General features: G+C 42.6%; 1 protein-coding gene and 1 pseudogene across 1 annotated transcript; one reads left to right on the forward strand and one right to left on the reverse strand.

Annotated features, from left to right (window-relative positions):
- Positions 1–2,589: 2,589 nt before the first annotated feature.
- Positions 2,590–3,459, reverse strand: LOC143400216 (olfactory receptor 14A16-like). The gene has a single exon (XM_076857528.2). It carries the CDS (start codon positions 3,457–3,459, stop codon positions 2,590–2,592), a length of 870 nt encoding a protein of 289 aa, XP_076713643.2.
- A 10,788-nt stretch (positions 3,460–14,247) lies between these two features.
- LOC143400217 (olfactory receptor 5AR1-like) lies at positions 14,248–15,213 on the forward strand (annotated as a pseudogene).
- The last annotated feature ends 5,739 nt before the right edge of the window (positions 15,214–20,952 follow it).

Consider the following 20,952-nt stretch of genomic DNA (forward strand, 5'->3'; position numbering starts at 1 on the left):
CTGATTGGCTTCCATGTGACACCGAGTGAGCAAAGCATTGAGTGCTGAAGATGGACACAGAGAGATACTAGGGTGTGTTAACACACACTGTGTTCAGCAGCATTGAATATGATTCCACGATGAGCATGAGCATCTGTACATATGATAATGAACCAACATCTGAGGTGCAATGTGAAGCCTGAAATGAGTCCAGTAATGGCCAAACCGCACCTGCACTGACCTACAACAGATCTAAAGATGATGAAGTTCTCCATCTATGTTTAACTTTCTTTCTCCACCAAGGATATGAGTGACTGATAATAGTGGTTAAAAGTAGCCTACAGCACCACCCAAAGTCAAAGTAAACAATATTCTCCTATTTAGTGTAGTTGAATTAAATTTACTTTGGTTGATACATTAAAAGTACATTGTACATATTCTGAGGCACCATGTGATGTGCGCATTCCTTGACATTGCATAATGTTTAATCAGGATGGACACATCTATTCCTCAAATATTTGCCATTTGTTTATAGTGAAAACTTCCAAAATCCTTCTTCCAGGTTTTGGAAATAGCCCCTCCAAGCGCTGTCATCGATAGTCACTGCAGAGTATCAGGGCAGATCTTTGCTCCTGTGGAACTGCACCCACTGACCACCCTGGGCCACCCTCCTTCCTCCTACCCCACTCTCCACCCTCTGCTGACCACCCTGCAGCTCTGCACTCAGTGAAGCAGTTGTTTTTGTTCCAAGTGTGAGGCGCTGGGCAGCGCTGGCTTGTCTGGGTCCGGCTACTTCACCAAGCACAGTGACCCTCAGCTTCACCCAATCTGCCACAGACTGCAGATTCTTGTCTTTCTGAGGCTCAGTTTTATTCTGTTTATAAATGTACCAGCACTGTCATCCACTCATCATACATTTGGTGACACTGAGGACTGAACTTGAGTGCACTCTCCACTGAGCTGTGCAACAGGCCCCCAACCTTTGCATTTTTAATTGTGACTCAAGGTCTTACTAGGTTTCCCAGGATGGCCTTGTATCTTCTATCTTCATTCCTCAGCTTTCCTGGATGTTGGAATTGGAGGCTGCACCTCCTTGGCCTTCCCATTTCTCAAGTGTTCGGTGGACACTCTGGCATCCATTTCTAAGATACCCTGAATGGAGCTGCAGGACTGTGGTCCTGCTGACCTCCTTCTGCACACTCATGTCATTTCCTTTGTGTAGGTACTCAGCAGCAAGTCTGCTACAGCATATGGTAGTTTTATGTAAAAATAGAATGTTGATAAGACAATAAAAGCAAAAAGATAACATGATCTCTTAAGATAATAAAAGGGAAAACAGAAGGCATGCTTCAATCTTCCCTTTTTCTCCAATGAACATTTATGAAGATGTTTCCTTGAAGAATTTTGTTTCCGCATATTGTTATTTATCTTAAGTCATCAGACAGAAAATGAAGAAGGTCAGTTATAATATCTCTCTCTCTTTCTCTCTCTTTCTCTCTCTCTCTCTCTCTCTCTCTCTCTCTCTCTCTCTCTCTCTCTCTCTCTGTCTCTCCCCATACACCCCCTTCTCCCCCTCCCATCTCTCTCTCTCTCTGCAGGTAGGAGCTGGGAGTAACTGAGCTTGGTTTGAAGCATATTTTCCCTGCAGGTAAATGGAAAGATATGAATGTTCAGTGATGAAAAAGAGATATTAATGAGCACATATTTAACAATTTTACTTGGTAGTTCCATGCAGTGGTTAATGGAATAAAATAAATATATTTTCAAAGTGTTAAGAAAAGTGAATTGTTTTAATATAGTCATGACTTTTGCACAAAAATTTTTAAAGAAATTCTTCTAATTTACCTCAACACAAAATTGTGTACAAAGTTGTGACCAAGGGGCATGGCCAGTGCATATGCCCCTATAGTGGTGGGAAAGCTACCTGTGTGTGAAGAATGTGACTCCAGGTCACACCTGCCTCCTGCTCAATTGGTATTTAACATATGCTCTTTAGCTGGAGGGATACTTTATTTACTAGGTGTTGTTTTGCATCTAAAGGTACAAGAAATGACTCAGTAAACAATTGCTACAAAGGCAAAGATACAACACAACATCATCAAGAGTTTCCTACTATGTGAGGGAGGTCCAGACCTCCTGCCCATTTACCAGGAGACTTTGAGGTCACCCAGAGCACGTTTCCTCTTTGGCTTTCAATCAGTGACACCAGAGAGTCCACAGCCTTAGTTGAGTAAGACACTTAAACAACTAACTTGAAAATATCTGAACCCAAGATATATGATTTTATCCAAGAAGATGAAGACAAGAGAGCATGATGGGAAGAGGGGCAGACCCCCAGTGCCCCTCTGGCAGTTCTCCTGGACTGCAGTGTGTCAGACCAGGCCCCCCTTCAGTGATAACCTGTCAGCGTCTTTCACTCCAATTGGATCACGATCAGCACCAAGGTTGCAGGAACCCTGAGACAAGAACAGGCCAGCTTAGAGCAGCCTGGAACATGCACAAACATGGAGAGGGATCTGCTCTATCCGTGGAGGAACAGAAGCATGTGCTGCTTTGTCAGGAGCTTCCCGGTGACCAGCTTCTCCAATCCTGCCTTCATGGCCTTGTTTCTCAGGCTGTAGATGACTGGGTTGAGGGACGGGGCAGCACAATGTAGACCGCAGAGAGCACCAGGTCAGTGGAGGAGGAGGACCCTAGGAGGGGCTTCAGGTAAGCAGTGAAGGCAGTGGAGAGGAGAAGCACTACCACTGCCAGGTGGGGGAGGCAGGTGGAGTAGGCTTTGACCTGCCCTGCTGTGGACGGGATCCGCCTGACGGTGGAGAAGATGAAGATGTAGGAGACGACAATGCAGGCAAAGCAGCCAGTGTCCAGGATGGCACTTATGGAGATGAGCACGACTTCTGCAGTCATGTTATGGGAGCAAGAAATAGCCAACAACTGCGGAATGTCACAGAAGAACTGCTGAATTTGACGGTTTCCACAGTAAGAAAAGGAAAAGGTGCTCACAGTGTGCATGGCACATACAAAGCCACTGCTGAGCCAGGACAGAGTGACTATCTGCACACAGGTGTCCCTGCTCATGATGGCTTCATAGTGCAGGGGATGGCAGATGGCGGCATAGCAGTCCATGGACATCACTGTGAGGAGACTCAGCTCTGCAACTGCAGAGAAAGGCACCAGGAAGACCTGGGAAACACAGCCAAGGAATGAGATGGAGTGGCAGTGGGTGACAGAGTTGGTGACAGCTTTGGGCACCACAGCAGAAATGAGGCAGATATCAGAGAGGGACAGATTCCTCAGGAAGAAGTACATGGGCGAATGGAGGCCCGGGTCCAGGGAGGTGATGGTGATGGTGAGGCCATTCCCCACCAGGGCAGCCAGGTAGGCTGCAGTGAGAGCCCCAGCTTGTAGGAGCTGAAGGTTGCATGGGCCAGGGAAACCCAGGAGAAGGAAGCCCGTGAGCCCTGACGTTCTGTTCATTCTTGATGAAATGTTCTGCAATAAAAAGGGCAAGTTGGATGGAAAGATCAGGCTTGATATTTGTTCCTATTTAATGTGTGTGTGTGTGTGTGTGTGTGTGTGTGTGTGTGTGTAAGAGAGAGAGAGACAGAGAGAGAGAGAGAGAGAGAGAGAGAGAGAGAGAGAGAGAGAGAGACATCTTGGCAGGAAAGGGGATTCAATGTTGGCTTTAACAATAAAGTTTTTCTATAAAATTCCAGTTCATTGATCACATTTTCCATGGTGTCTTATCATGTTTTCTGAGTTTTTCCTTCACAAAGTCTGAATGTCCTAATGGAATGCAGCAGCACACAGACATTGTCACAGGAGCAGGGCCAAGCAGCCCAGGCCTCCAGAGAATGGTCCTGCTGAAGAGTGAGGAGTGAAGACAAGGATGTGCACTGTCCACTACTCACGTGCCCTGGCTAGTCCCAGGTGCTTTGCACCTTATTTCCCAGTCAATGGACTTTGATTCCTACTATTCTTCCACTGTGTCAGTTTCTGTAAGAATATGTGTGTTTTTGTCTTCTCTGTGTGAATGTGCTTTCCTCCTCCTTTTACTTTTCTGAGTCCATTTGGTCACCTTGGTGACTGATTAAACGTCTTAACCCAGATCCTGCTCTTGGTTTTTGTTTCCTCACCTTTCTTCTCGTGTTTCATGTTCTTTTATTTTCCTGATTTTTGTTTCTTTCTTTTTTTCTTTGGAGGGACGGCTGTAGCCTGCATTTTGAGACATATTTCTACAAAAATACGAAGGCGACAGAGGCAGAAATTCCTGCCAGCCTTTAATTTAAATGCTGATTCACAGCATTCTAATCTGTCACAAAACCAACAATAATAACTGTTCATGAATGATACTGTATCACTGAAGGTCACTGGTTCTTTTTAGTGGTCACATATTGGCAATTTAAACAAATCTTTATTAAGCTCACCATTATTTTCTATCATGTCTTACTCTCTTCCTCATAAGTGAATTAAACTTTCCCTTATATTTTCAATAATCTATTCATTGATTACAGTGTTGTCAGTATCCTGTTTTGCATGATGAGATTGTTGATATTTGCTTTGAATATTGCTATATCCTTAAGCCAAAATTCTACAATACAGTGGAGTCTTTGAAATAAATCCTGAGTTCATGTTTCAGAAATTAGCATAGAAAATATTGTTTTATGCCCTCTCATCTGTATTAAGGAGACTAGGTTTAGAGATCTTAAAATTGACATCTAATCACCAAAAAAAAAAATTCTTATTAGGACATTTGGATAAGAATTTTCTCCAGACCTATGAAAGCCTTATAAAATTGCAGTCAGCCACAGTCTAAGGGAAAATCGGAACTCACTGAAGGCCTTGTCTTGCAGGATGTGGGAGCAGTCCAAAGCTCTTGTGGGCTCTGGGGAACTTACTGGTGGTGGTGCAGAGGCTGTGGCTTCCCTCACCTCTGGGGGTGCGGAGCCCTGAGCTGCCTGCTGCCTGCGCTGTCAACAGGGCTGTGGAGAGGAGTGAGCACCAGGAGGAGGGTGGGGGTTATGTCTTGCCCTGACCTGAAGGTTGAGCTTGGCATGGGTCCAGAGGGAGATGCTGCCTCTACTGTGACTGTCACCTGCTCCCCCCAGTGGCTGAGGGACACACCTGGCTGTCCCTGATGTGGCCACAGTGCCTCTCCCCTGACAGCCCTCTCAAGGAGCAGCTTCCCACCCTGGAGTAGGGTCCAGAGAGGCCAGTGAGGCCCCCGGACTCCATCAGTCACTGAGGTACCTGTGGGAGAGACCAGGGTGAGGCTTCCCCAGGGCTGCTGTCAAGTTCAGATCTACCTTCACCAGGCTGTCTGTGGCCACGACCTTGCTTTCTCTGCAAATCCGGAGAGACTAGCCCGACCTTCTTTATTGGAATCACTACCCTGTTTCCGTGGCAGTAGTGACATACTTTTTCAAAACCAATTTCCTCTTCATGAGTAGGTTCATTTCTGGCTTTCGGTTCTGGTCCACTGTCCAAATGACCCAGATTTTCCAAGTCCTGTGCTATTTTAGTTATGTACAGCTCTGTGGTAGGGTTAGAAATAAGGTCTTATGCTTTCCCTGCTTTGTAGGCTTTGCTCATTATTTCCTTTCTTGTGTGTGTGTGTGTGTGAGTGTGTGTGTATGTGTGTGTGTGTGTTTTCACATGATTTTTAAAATGGTTTATTCTCTGTGAAAAAGGAGAGTTTACACAGTGATTTCATTAAATCCGCAGACTTTTGGTTGTGTAAATATTATAATGCATTCATTCTTCCAATGAAAATTTTTAATTCTCAGTAACTTCTTTAACCTTCTGGTTGAATTTATCACTACATATTGCTTTTACCCATTATAAATGGGTTATTCATCTTCATTTTTATGATAGTTTGCTGTTTGGTTACAGCATACTTCAACTTTTTGAATCCTTATTTTGTATTTGTCAACTTTATTGAAAGTGCAATATCAATTTAGCAATTTATGTGTGTGTGTGTGGGTGCCTGTGTGTGAATTATATATATTACCTGTGTCTTCAGTAAACAATGAGAACCTCTCTTCTCTCTGTCCTATATGGATGCATGTTCTTGCTTTATCTCACGTGCTTGTTCTGCAGTCTTTCAATACCTTGCTGGGTAGAAGTTTCAGGAAGGTGCCTTCATGCCTCTTTTGAAACTTCCCAAAGATTCCTCCCCTTTGCACATTGCTGGTCTGAGCAGAGGTTGTGGTTCTTCTGTCCTGGCCTGGGGCAAGTGCATGAGCCTGTGGTTCCTTTCCTCACTCCAAGACTCCTCCTCTGCCCCTCAGCATGCATTCCTTCATGCTGCTTTCCTGTAGGGCTTTGCGTCCTGCAAAAGGATGTGAGCTCTCCCCTTCAGTGCTGATTGCATTAATTTGGATTTTCTTCCTTTCTACTTGTTAATCAACTTACAGATGTGTTGGTTTTGTTTCTTTTTCAAAAATATACTTATTTCATTAATATTTTGTATTTCTGTTATTTCTGCTTTGCTATCTTTTTCTTTTTCTTCTCTTTCTCTCTCAGACTCTCTAGTCCTCTTCTTTATTTCCCCTGTTAACTTTGGAATGAGTTAGTCTATTTATTTCCTAGTTACTTGAGATAATTTTTTTGCAATTTTTATACTTTCATTTTTTTCCTTGTAAACTCTCTTCTTAGTTTGCTTTGGAGGTACCCCCATATTTTGGCATGATGCTTTCCCATTTTTATCCATCTCATGGTATTTAGACTTGGCTTTTACTGTTTTATCAACCTACTAGGTGTTCAGAAGTGTATTTTAAAATTTCTCTGTATTTTCATTTGTGATTTTCCAAATCCCTTCCTGTCCTCAGTTTCTGCTCTCACGCCACTGTGGTTCAAAGGAAACCACATATTATTGTAATCTTCCTGAACTTGTTCCTGTGCTGTGCCCTAACACGGAATCTGCCTTCCAGAATGTTATGTCTGTGCTTGAGGAGGAGATGTGCTCTGTTGCTCTTGCATGGCACGACCTCTCCATGTTTGCTAGGCCCACTTGGCCTGAAGTGTTTTTCCAATCTAGTATTTCTCTGTTAGTTTGCTGGCAGTGCAACCTGTGCATATTGGAAATTGAGGTGCTCAGTTCCCATGCTGTCAAGGAACTAATCTTTCCTGCCTTCCCATCCTTGATGTGTGTTTCCCTGCATGGGTGTGTGACATGATGTGTGCTGGGTGTTACATCCTCTTGAGGAGCTGAAGGCGTGTCATTACTGGACTTCACCTCTGCCTGTCCTTAGAGTCTGGCTGAGGTGTGTACAGCTGCCCTTGCTCTCTTTGGCCTTCATAACATACAACACCCTCCCTGTGCCATTGCCTCACTCTGTCCTCACAGTGAGGTGAGTCTTCAGGAGGCAGCTCATAATTGAACTTCATAATTTCATAAATCAGCCCCTCTGTTCAGGTTGCAGAACTAAATCCACTTACACTCAAGGAATCATTGACAGGAGAGGACTGATTTCTAATATTGACCCTCTCTTCTTGCCTGCCTGCAGTTTGATATTTCTGTCCTGGTAACCTTTGCATGTTTTACTTTCCTTCCTACTGAAGGTATTTGCTTTGAGGTTACTATGAGGTTTCAGTGGAACCTCATATTGTTCTAACAATTGCCTACAAGCTGATAACCACTTAATTTGATTGTAAACAAATCTGCACTATCTCCCATCCCACATCTTATATTTTAAAATAACAAAATTATGGCAGTACTTGTTATTGAACTAGGGGCACTTTACCACGGACCCATATCCCCATTGCTTTTTAAAAAACTTACATTTTGAGTCGGGCTCACTAAATTATCCACAGTGGCCTCAAACTTGTGACACTCCTCCCTAGCTCATTGCACGCACCACAGACTCAGCTGTGTTCTTCTCTCTCATATTTGTATTCTACAGGACAAATTTCTTAGCACCACTCAAGAAACACCCTCTTTGGCAAAGTAGACACAGCTGAGAGACTTTAATTTGTGGAATTCATTAATGCACATACATACATACACCTGTGTATGTACATAGGTAAATCTCTAAACCGTCTGCATACCTAAGCACCTCCCCTCCTAGAATCTGATAGACCCGACACAGGGCCCCATGAGCTCCTGTTCTGCAGCCATATAAACTCCTGCATTATCAACCTCTACCATGGATTTTACTAAAATTTCTTTCACTAACTAAAATTTCCTTGTTTTCCAGAAATTGTTCTGTTTCAATGTCTTTCAAATTTCCCAAGGTGCCCCTAGAAATTCTCAGGCCACAGTATCTATAAATAAAATACCCAGGGAGTGGTACAAGGACAACTCTCTAGAGAGCTCCAATCCCATTATCTCATTTTCCCTGCTGGTGTGAAGTAAGGTCAGTACTTGTTATTTAATAGACATGCAGAAGAACCAGCCAACTCCCCCCCCATCTCCAGCCTTCTCCTCCCTAGGACTTGCTGACCTGCTGATGAGGAGGTTCTGCTCTGCCCTCACCTGGATGTGTCTACATACAAAAAGTAAGTCTTGCTCCATGTGAGATCTGATTAACTGAGACAAAACCTCATGGTTGTCTCACTGCATGTGACATCTTTAGTTTGTCTTTCATTGATTATAGAATGTTGCAGGGCTAGAGATTAGACAGACTCTGATAAAAATGGGTGTACTATCTCTATTTTACAACCAATCAGAGCTCAAATTCACTGCTGCATCTGCACACCAGCTATGCACAAGCACAACACACCTACTTCTAGTTTACCAGTCTTTTATATTCCAGATGGGAATCACTGCTAATTCCTATTTCTGCAGCTATTTAAATGACTTCAACTCTGTTATGGAATGTTGAAAGCATCAAATGGCTCTTCCCCTGTAAAGATGAGAATAAAGATTCACAGGTGTTTCACTATCATGATCTTCTTGAAGATGTCCACAAATGACCCTGTTTTAGGTTCCCAAATTTTTAGGAATTATGACCTAATGCACACTGCCTCTGATAAACACACCTAAGAAGTTGGGGGCCAACTTGCCAAATGTGCACCTCTGACTGCTGTGGTAGAATCAGGTCACACTGGGGAAGCATGGGGTGAACCTGTCTCCGGAAAACCCCAAATGTGCAGAGAAAAGATATGAAGTGCTCACCCTTAGTGACCATGGATAATGCACCAGATGCTTTTAGAGAACTGCCCTTGAAGACATAGAATTCTGTGTAGCAGGAGATTATCTACAAGTATGTTGGACACTCGAGACATCATAACCATGAAGACACTGGAGGGCTGGAGTCCTTGAATGACTGGCTATGGTCCAGGCAGAGATGGTCTTTCTGTGTGGTTTGTGGTCAGCAGATAGTCTTTGTGGGGATATTTGAAAAAAAAGAAGAAAGAAATTAAAAGGCTGATTGTGTGGGGCTGGGGATGTGGCTCAGGTGGTGGCACGCTCGCCTGGCATGCGTGCAGCCCGGGTTCGATCCTCAGCACCACATACAAACGGAGATGTTGTGTCCGCCGAAAACTAAAAAATAAATATTAAAAAAAATTCTCTCTCTCTCTCTCTCTCTCTCTCTCTCTCTCTCTCTCTCTCTCTCTCTTAAAAAAAAAGACTGATTGTGCCTGTTCTTGTAAAGCTGAAGTGGGTACAGGGTGGAAGGCAGCCTGAGTCATCTGAAGGGGGCAATGGGCTATCATAGGAGGACAGGGAGGATGAATTCATGCAGGACGGTAGCAGGTGGGATTCCAGGGACAACAACAGCAGTGGCCCCATAGGAAGAATGTGTCTCTGCTCTGAGCATCTTCAGTTCAGGGCCACCTGCCTGCCCTCTCCAACACCTAGCAGCACTCTAAAGAAAAGTGCACAGATTCCCGAAAGTGCAAGAACATGAGGTGCTCCCCTCTGGGTTGCCACACATGTTTCAAATTATTATTTCAAATGTGTTTTTCATGATGTATTATGTGCTAATGGAAACAGTGCTTTCTCTTTTACAATTACGTACACACTGAAGCAGAAAGGCAGGTCAAACTGCTATTAACCCTTGGGAACAAATGCATTCATGGGCCAGGGAAAGCAGCAGCATGCTCCCATAAAACATTGCTTTCATTGGTTGGTTGGCATCCTCTAGAAAGCAGAGTATTCGAGGACACTGGTTAATGTTTAATTTTGTTAAGAAAGGGAATGATGTTTTACTGTTCAGAAGGCACAAGTTGTCATGTTGGAAATTCTCATCAACACAATCTTAATTTCCAGAGCTTCTAATATTTGCAAACACCTGAAATTCACTGACTCCTGGTGAGACCCACTGTACTCTGCTCTCCTCCACACCTACTTCTAGTTTACTAGTCTTTCATGTTCCAGATGGGAATCACTGCTAATTCCTATTTCTGCAGCTGTTTAAATGACTTCAGTTGGTTAAAATGTTAGGTCATCCACCCAAGAATACATCCCACACTCAGGAGTTGACATCTCTCTCTTCCCTTACCCAGGGGTGGCCTCCACCATCCAGTGTTCCTCAGGTCCCCCTGGGATGAGGGAGGACTGGGGAGGTGGTTCAGGGAGAGAGAAAGGGCACATCTTGTCCCCAGCTCTGCTGGACTAGCCTCAGCCCAGGTGCACAGTCACTCTCCCCGGCTCCTTGAACCTTGAAGCAGGAGCCACAGACTCACCTGGGTGTCTGACTTGAGCCGGTGTGGGCATCCTGCTGACCACTGCTGAATCCCTGACCAGCCAAGAGTTCATACCCTTCTGGTTTCCCCCAGGACCTTGCTGCTCGCTCATACACACACTACTCCTTGAATTACTTTTCCTTGCATCTAACAGAGAATTAAGTGACAAGCTGCATCAGGAATTCCAGGTAGGAGAAGACCCTGGGGTACCTCCCACACACAATAGGTATTCTAGTGGTTGAACTCTGAGCAAGTTGCCATTTCCCAAGTATTGCACAGATGTCTCTGTCCTAAGGAAAATTCCAGCACTGCCTCCAACAGATTCCCAGAGTTGTAACTCAAGCAGCATCCTCACCTGTATCAACGCTCTTTAGTGTTCTCCAAGTCCAGTTCTACCTACCCACTGACCATTGGGAGGAGGACCAACTATTCTCTTTCAATTCTTACTAATGTTGAATACTGAGGAGAGCTGTGGGAATCAGAGATGGGGTCGTGACCTTGACTCTGTAGTTCTGCAGCATATAGGGAATGTCTTCTCTGGACTTTGGGTAAATTGGGGAAGGAAGGGCTCAGAGCAGCAGATGAGCTTCTACCAGGCAATAGTATTCAATAACTGTCACAAGCATATTTTATCCTGGGGTTATGATGACTGCAGGGTTTCTGACTGTCCTATGCAGGAGGTTGCACACTCACACAGCTGGAAATATTAGAGTGAGCTCCTGCAGAACCACGTCTAAAGCCAAGTGTGTTAAGGGTAACTTCCACCAGGTTGCACTCAAGCTGCTCACTCCTTTATTCTCTGCTGAGCACAGACTGCACACAGGAAAAGAGGCCTGTCTTGCTCTTCAGGATCAGGCCCACAGAGGGAGAAGACAGCAAGTAAGAAACAGACACTAACCAGACCCCTAGGAGCAGGGATTTGGTGCGCACACTTGGACTCAGGGCTTAAGTTAAGTTCCTGCATTCAGTCAAAGACAGTTTCCCTGGATCCTAGCAGAGCTGTTTTATAAAAGATCCCACAAAATTTAATTTTATGTATTCTAATTTCAATATGTTCATTGTGTTCAACTTGACTTCAATGTGTTTGAGGATAGGAAGCAATTCTAGGACTCCTCCACAGGAGGTGACAGTGGAGAAAAGTTTGCATGGATGTATTTTAATTTTATTGAATGTTGGAATAAAGTTAAATTTACCAACTTTAACCATCTTCCAAAGTGAATAAGAATTCCCTATGAAAGTGTTGTTAATGGGCAGCTGTCAGAGCTTTGTCATAGGGCCTGGCTGGAAGAGTTAAGCCTTGAGTCAGGATTGACAGTCACTCAGGTGAGGAGGCCTGGGAGTAAGAATGGGACTGCAGGAGGAGGTGAGCTGTGGCCACTCCCCAGCACCTTCCTGCTGCTGCATCACAGCAAGTGTCCTGTCCTGTCTAAAAAATGAGGCTTGAAGGACATCATCCCCCAACAGGGATTAGGAGCCAGAACTTCACTATGGCACTGCTTGACACATCTATGCAGAGAAAAGCAGCTGTTTAAAAATGTGTTTGAACCTTAGATTTGCTAGGTACATGTTTTTGATCTTCCCTTGTTTGTAAAATATATCCATGTTAACTAAATATGCTATTCTGTAGTAAGTACAGTCTATAAGATTTTGTGAATTACATTAAATATTCCATATTTTAAATTAAATTAATTATATATATATATATATGACTTTCCTTTTAGAAATTTGACACTAATTTTTTTACTAAATAATTTTAATGATTTTATTAGTGCATTATAGTTATACATGATAGTAGGTTTTATTTGGAAATATTAGTATGTGCATGAAACTAAACTGCCACCTTTCAGCCCCCTGTACTTCCCCTTCCCCTCCCCTTTCCTATTCTCTAACCTCCTTCCTATTGTAATGGCCTTCTTTCTATTTATTTGTTGTTTTTTAAATTAGCGCTGTGCAGATAAACCCAAGGGCGTCCTTCCCTGGGGGTTTACACATGTACACAGCATAGTTTGGTGAATCTCATTTCTCAGCTCCTCCTCTCCCACTGTCTTCCCTTCTTGAGGTCCACTCTTTCCCCCATTCCTTATTTTGTTCTAACCCACATAAGAGAGAAAACATTCCACCCTTGGTTTTCTTACTCTGGCTTATTTCACTCAGCATGAAGTTCTCCACCTCCATCCCTTTGCTCCACCTCCATCCATCTACAGTAAATAACATCATTTCATTCTTCTTGGTGGCTGAGCAAACTCAGCCATATTAGTCCACATTTTCTAGATCCATTCATGTCTTCACAGGCTCCTGGGCTGATCCCCTATCTTGGCTCTTGGGAGTCATGCTGTAAATGTGGATGGATGTGGCTGAGTCACTATACTAGGCCAATTTTAGTTCTTTTGGATGAATACAAAGGAATTGGAGAGCAGTTTCAATTCAGGGTTCCATTCCTAGTTTTTTATTATAGCTAGTGTTTTCCAAAGTATTATTCCATGCTGCAAGTAAATACACGAGACCTCTTACCTGATTTACACATGGCACAAAGAACAAGCATCTTCTAAAACAGAAGGCTTTGCCTCTGCAGGTCATAGACTGGGCTCTGAGGAGTGGACTTCTATTTTATTTTTTCAGAGACAAGAAGCCCCTCCAACCTCCTTTTGGATGATGTCCTCAGTATGTAGAGACTCAGCCACACTTCACAGACAGACGGAATCCCGAATGGCGGGAACACATTCCTGCCCTTCTCCTTTGTGCTTTACTAAAAGGTTTGCTGCAGAGAGACTGCATTTCATTCTATGTCCTAACCCCTCCTCTTCTACTCCTCCTCCTGATCTGTGCCTCCTTCCTCCTTTCCTTTTGTTCATTGTGTTTTTTAGATCTTATTAGCTAGAAGTTGGGGTTGTCCTTGTTGGTTTTTAATGAACTAAATATTTCCTGATCAAGATGTTAATTGTATTTCATAAATTTAAAAAAATGTCAATACCATATCTGGTAATAAATCCTGGAACTACCAAAAATACCAAGAATATTTCAACTTGACAAAAAAAATCCCCCAAGAAAGCCAATAGTTTAAGAAAGAAATTAACAGCAGTAAAGGAGGCTGGGCGAGAAGGTGATAACAGGAAAAACCTAGGAGGGCTGGGGAAATCTATAGGCAGGAGCACCATGAGGAAGGAAGGTGTTAAAAAAAAAAAGGCCCATCTCTCCATTCACTAAAGCATCACCAATTGGGTTAATGTGGAGACACTCCAAGTGGTGACCTGGGTCAATGCGTGAAGTAAATACATGAGACCTCTTACCTGAAGCCCCCACAATGAATGGGAGGAAAAATTGTCAGACATCTGTCTCCTCTGTTATCTTCTCCTCTCTGCTTTCCTTCCCTCCCCTCCTCTCCTCTCTTCCATGAGACACTGTTTTCCTGCAGTGTGATCAGAACAGTTGACTTGGGGGACAGGTGCAGAGTGATTCCTCAGAATAATCAAATTTCCTGGATTATGATTCTCATATAAGCTGCTTCTAGGATGTTTTTCCATTGAGAGAAGATGCACCTCTGTAGACAAAGGACCTCCCTAGACATATTCCCAGCTGACCTTCTCTTAGCTATCTGTGGCCACTGCATCTGAACACAACTTCAGAGGGGGAGAAATGTCCAATCAGACCAGAGTGACTCACTTCATCCTCAGGGGCTTCTCAGACATCCCAGAAGGGGAGGCCAGTGGTCATTGTCTCTTTCCTGTTGGTCTACGCCTTTGACCTCCTAGGGAACATGTCCATCATCACAGCTGTGCTTACAGACAGCCGCCTCCACACACCCATGTACTTCTTCCTGAAGAATTTGTGTTTTCTGGACCTGAGCTACATCTCGGTCACCATCCCCAAGGCACTGGCTACCACCCTACAGGGCCCTGGGGTCATTTCCTACCTCGAGTGTGTGGCTAAGCTTTACATGTTTTTCACACTTGCTTCAGCTGAGTGCTTCTGCTCACAGCCATGGCTTATGATTGGTGTGTGGCCATCTACAGGCCCCTGCTCTATGGGACCATCATGAGCCACGGACGGTGCTGGGCACTGGTGGTCCTGGCCTGGGTGGGCGGGAAGCTCTACTCTGCCTTCCACACCATCAACACCTTCTCTCTGCCCTTCTGTGGGCCCAACGTAGTGGAGCACTTCTTCTGCGACATTCCTGCTCTCGTGAGGCTCTCCTGTGCTGACTTCCACCCCAGGGAGGAGGTGGGCTTTGCCGTGAGCAGCTGCATCATCTTGAACTCCTTCGCCCTCACGGTCCTCTCCTACATCCGCATCCTCTCCACCCTCCTGCGGATGCCCTCGGGGGACGGCCACTGGAAGGCCTTGTCCACCTGCTCCTCCCACTTGACCACAGTCCTCCTGTTTTACGGCAGTGGACGCTTCACCTACCTGAGGTCTGCATCTCAGTACTCCGCCACCCAGGGTCGCCTGGCAACCGTCTTTTACTCCATCCTCACCCCTTCCTTGAACCCCGTCATCTACTCTCTGAGGAACCGAGACATGAAGGTCGCACTGCAGAGGCTGAGCTGCCAGCGGAGTCTGAGCGCTGGGTGTTGCACAGCTGGCCTTGGTCCAGGTGTCTGATGCCCAGGGGGTGCAGACAACCTCCTCCATCCCTCCCCTGCTCTCCCGCTGAGTCTCCCCCTGTGGATGTCCCCACCCACCACCTGCTGCTTCTCCTCTCTCCCCAGAAGGTCCTTTACTTCAATGGTCTTACATACAGTTCCACCACAGAAACATACAAATCTTGATTTCTTCAGATTGTACCATAAAAAAATCATTTTTAAATAATTCTTCTTCCATTCAGTATATCTGTAAGAATTCATGTTTTTTTTTCCTCTGATGTTTTCTTGAATGGTATTCTCAAATCTTTATCATCACTCTCATGCTGTGGCCCCTAATCATGAATTTCTATCTTTCTCTTGACATCATTTCCCTGAATATAACATAAGGACCACATTTTTAATCTGTCTACAATCTAATTATTCCTTTCCTTCTATTTCAAACTGCAGAGAACGTGGATTCCCCCAGAGCGTGTTTGTAGACGGCCGGTGTGAGTTCGGGAATAAAGAATTGCTGTTTGAATCTACAAGCTGTGTGGAGACTCGTGATTTGTGCCCAGCCAGACACATCGGCATCTGGTGGCTCTTACGCGGAACGCCTGAAGCTTGGGGGTAAGTGAAATTACTCGCCCCTGAAGGAGTGTGAAAGAATGGGTGAGCATTTCAAAAAACAATGTGTTCTTGTTCTGATTTATTTTGTTTTTATTTCAAGTTGCCTGTTCCTAGAACTTTCTCAGGCAAACTGGGGAAAATGGTTAACTCAAGGTTTGAAGTTGTTCACCTCCGAGGAAGAGAAATTGTTAGAGAAAAAAGGCACCCCAGTAAAACCAAGAACAATTAGGGCATATGTTGATACAATACAAAAATGTAGCCCATGGATTTTTAAAGACGAGTTATTAAATATATCAATGGGACCATCATGGTATCCTGTAGAAGAATTTTTCTTCAACAAGAAAGAGATGGCTAATTCTGTTTACTACGCTTGTCTAAGATCTTGATTTTTACAGACATCTGATTAATTTACAAAACTAGAGTGTTAAAATATCAACCACTAAATATGAAATCAAGTACTCTTTACTTACTAAGTTCCATAAGGTAATATATTTAATCATTATGTGTGTTTTCATAAATTGGTGAATGGAAAATGTTTAATATTGCTTTGGTCTGTGTCTTTGCTGAAACAAGGTTACTAAGTGTTAAGATTCTATCAGGTGTAATTTATATACAATAAGTATAAGAAGTTTCAGTTAGGTTTCAATTACAGTATTATAGTATCATAAAAAACATGAAAGTCTTTCATCTTCTTAAAGTGGAGTAATTTGTCTAAATCAGAAATTTTTATAAGGGTTATTTCAGAATGTGAATTTATAAAAAGGGTTAACGGCTAAAATAGAGATTAAGATTAAAGATGTGAAAATATATTTTAATATGGAAGGTTAAAAAATGTTTCTAGATGAGATAATCTCTGTGTGGTAAAGTAAAAAGTTGTAAAATGCCATTTAAAAAGATTTTGAGAAACTAGACTTACTTTAAAAGCTTGAGAAAGGAAGAAAGAAAGAAAAAAAAGGTATTTGTACATGGCAGATTGAGACAAAGCTTCTTAATGGAGTAAAAAAGGCCTTTGGTTGAAGGGCAGCCATGTAAACTAACATGAAAGCGATTTAAACAGAATCTAAGCCTCGTTTAAAATAGTGAAGCTGTAGGTAGGTAGTGAAAAAGTACATTTAAAAGTACAGTATAGATGATAATTAAAAGGCTTTAAAAGGTTAAATTGAAGGTGGTTAAGATGCCTTCATGAAGGAGAAAAAAAAAAACCCAGGATAATGGGAAGATAATAAGATAAAAGATATTTAGATAAAGAAGATTAAAAGTTTGAAGTGAAAAATTTTAAAGACAGAAGTATAGAAAGTTAAAAAGAAAAAAAGATAAAGAAGATGTAAAAAGAAAAGATGTAGGAAGATAGAGAAGATGTAGGAAGACAAGAATTTTAAACCCACAAAGTAGGAAACAAAAGAAAACTAGGAAGAAAAAAAGCAACTAAGGGTGTATGTACAAACCTTAAATGAAAACTAGAAGATAGAAATAAGATAGAAAATGGTTGAAAATGTCAAGTAAAGGTATTTCAGATAGAAAATGCAAAAAGCTAAGACAACTATTAGATACAGACATTCAAGATAGAATTAAAACGTGCTTATTAAAGCAAAAAGGGAATTGGAAAGGGGTATATATCCCCCAAAGATAAACTTAAAATAACCCTTTTTACTCTAAACTTTTAAAATTTGGATTCATCAGGACTTAGTGCTGCAGAAAGACATATGTATCCAAAAAATGTACATAAGACTAAAGTTCTTTGGAAAGATATTCTAACAGGACAATGGAAAGGTCCAGACCCAGTGATTGTCTGGAGTCGGGGCTCTGTTTGTGTGTTTCCACAGGGAGAACAGCAGCCAATTTGGATTCCAGAAAGACTAACTAAAACGATTTCTACAGATCGAAAAGAAGATGATTTGACTCAAATCCATAACAGCTGATATCCAGAACTCCAGCTTGGCCATTCTTACATCTGCAACAGTGATTAACAAGGATGCTTTTTTCAATATCTATTTTATTATTGCATTTTTCCCACATCATAAGGTTCTATTTTTATTTTTTGAGCTCACACAAACCTAGGTTAATGTTTTTCTGATCAGTTTTATTTTTTTTGACTATAGAGTTTTTAAACATTGCAATGGAGATTTCACCTAGGTAAAGCTACAAGGCCTTTATTATTATCTTATGTGTTGTACGTTTGTTTGCACATTTGTGTTTTGTGTTGTATGTCTGTGTGTGCGTATTTCATATATGAGGAGCGCTCATGAGAAAATGGATCCGAATTTTTTTTTTTTATTCACGTGATTTAAATGGCTTAATTTAAATTAGGTAAACAGCTGTTAAGGATTGTTTTTAAAGGTGGTTAACAGATCTGCTTGTTTACTAATTTAAATCAGGTAAACAGCTGTTAAGGATTGTTTTTTAAGGAGGTTAACAGATCTGTTTGTTTACTTTCACCTTTCCTTTTCATTATATTTAATAATTCTTTTCAGGATAATGTCTTTTTAGCATCATTGCCAGAATTCCTATCTTCATCCCAATGAATATAACTCAACAAGTATGCTCAAGCAAGAAGTCAACTTACTTTGGGAGGCAATGGACTTTGGGAGGAGATGGACAGATTGATAGATTCCTCCACTTTGAACTGCTTACAGAACTTGCCTGGACTATGTAACTACGTTTAGTGCAGCAAATTGTGGTAATGCTGGCATATCTTTGCTGATGGTGTCACCAGTGATCTTTGCTGATGGTGTCACCAATGATGCAATTTTTCCAAAGGAACTGTCAATTGGCTTGGTGTCGTGGCATTTCTGTATCCTCCTCCCTTCTGCTAGTGATGGTCTAAATTTGGGGGCCAATGGCTATATGCTGGACCGGCAGTCAGTGACGGGTATGATCCAATTGCAATGGTATCAACCTAAGACAGGAGGCTGACGCCTAAAGGTCAGTTACCTAAAGGTCAGTTTTCCGATGACGGGTAAGAGCCATATGTTGAATTGGACAACCTACCAGGCGCGGTCCTTAAGCCACATTAACCTCACTCCCCCACTGGCACCAAGGCCAAATTTGGGGGCCAACAGAGGTGAGGCAAAGAACCTCACCCCCCCACTGGTGCATAGACCTATCCACAAGTATGGCTGTATGCTGGACCGGTAGTCAGTGACGGGTATGATCCAGTTGCATTGGTATCAACCTAAGACAGGAGGCTGACGCCTAAAGGTCAGTTTTCCAATGACGGGTAAGAGCCATATGTTGAACTGGACAACCTACCAGGCACGGTCCTTAAGCCACATTACTTGTTGTTTAATTAATCAGAAGGGGGGAGATGCTGGGAGCCATCAGCCAAGTAGGTATGACAAATTCCTTGCCAGCTTACTCCCATGCTGTCTAGTGGAAGGACTTCTGAAAGGTGACCTTGCTCAAGGACCAGGGCAGGATCCGTGTTTAGGGTGTTCCCCCTTTAGAATAGGGCGGTTTAGCATAATAGGAGATTAGGGTGTTCCCCCTTTAGAATAGGGAAGTTTAGCATAATAGGAGAGTAGGGTGTTCCCCCTTTAGAATAGGGCGTATCCTGCTGCTGAGTTCCTCTTGAGTGCTTAGGGTCAGACAGTATATTTTGGGAGATAGAAGCCCATGCGGAGTGGATTTAGGCAGGAGAGGATTTGGGCAGAGAACGGAGTGGATTTGGGCAGAGAACGTGGATTCCCCCAGAGCGTGTTTGTAGACGGCCGGTGTGAGTTCGGGAATAAAGAATTGCTGTTTGAATCTACAAGCTGTGTGGAGACTCGTGATTTGTGCCCAGCCAGAGACATCGGCATGCCTGACCATTCCTGATTCTACTATTCAGCCTATCCTCTGATTAGACATCCAAAGAGTAGAACCCATTCTCATTTCACCTTTATCCTTCTAAAGGATATTGTTGTCTACAGTCAATATGTCCTCAATTCAGTGGCTTTCCCAGCACCCTTTTTTCCTAAAGAAAGAACAGGTTAAGGAGGTCGGTAGGTGGCCTTGGTGCTGAAGCAGGATTCTGTCCTTCTCCACCACCATTATTTTATCTGGTTTTCCTTTTGGGAAATCTTTAGAATTCCATCCCTGGTACACAATTAAACTACTCTTTTGGTTCCTCTTCCTGCTGTCTTCTTTCTTCATCATTGAGAGGTTACCTTTTAAGAAAAAAAAAATCTTTTTAAAATTTATTGTTTCTTTTCAGTGGTGCATGACAGTAGAATCCATTTGATGTTTTTATACAAGGTTGGAATATCTATTATTCTAGTTAGGATTCCATTTCTGTGGATGTACAAGATGGTGGATTCACTGTGTTGTTTTCATGTGTGTACAGGGCAAATTGTGTCAGACTCATTCCACTGTCTTTACTTTTCCTATCCCCCTCCCTTCCCTCCATTCCCCATTGTCTATTTTATTGTATTTCTCTTCTGCCCCTCACCCCCCTATTCATTGTGTGTTTATTACTCACATATCAGAGAAAATATTGGCCTCTTGTGGGGGGGATTGGCTTGTTTCAAGTAGCATGACAGTCTCTAGATCCATCCATTTACCAGAAAATACCATAATTTCATTGTCTTTAAGGGTGAACAATATTCCATTGTATATACATACCAGAATTTTTTTCTTCATTCATCTTTTGGTTCCATAGTTCAGCTATTGTGATTTGAGCTGTTATAAAAATTGATGTGGTTGTATCACTGTAGTTTGCTGATTTTAAATCCATTGAATATATACCATGGAGTGGAAAAACTGAGTCAAATGGGTCCCATTCTAAATTTTCTGAGGAATCTCCATACAGCTTTCCAGATTGGTCACACCAATTTGCAGTCCCATAAGCAATGTATGAGTGAATCTTTTCCTCCACATCCTCACCAACATTTACTGTACTTACTTGTATTCTTAATATTATTTCCATTGTGATTGGAGTGAGATGGAATATCAGTGTAGTTTTAATTGACATTAATCTAGTTGTTAGAGATGTTGAACATTTTTTTCATATATTTATTGAGCACCTGTATTTCTTCTTCCATGAAGTGTCTATTCAGTTCCTTAAACACGTGGATATTACATGCTCCTATAGTAACAAAAATCCTTCAGGAACTCTTGCCATATCTATTCTGAAACATCGAGATTTTCAGCATGATTTCCATTACCTTTCATT

The sequence above is a fragment of the Callospermophilus lateralis genome, chromosome 5, assembly GCF_048772815.1.
Source record: "Callospermophilus lateralis isolate mCalLat2 chromosome 5, mCalLat2.hap1, whole genome shotgun sequence".
In the NCBI taxonomy this organism is placed as follows: Eukaryota; Metazoa; Chordata; class Mammalia; order Rodentia; family Sciuridae; genus Callospermophilus; species Callospermophilus lateralis.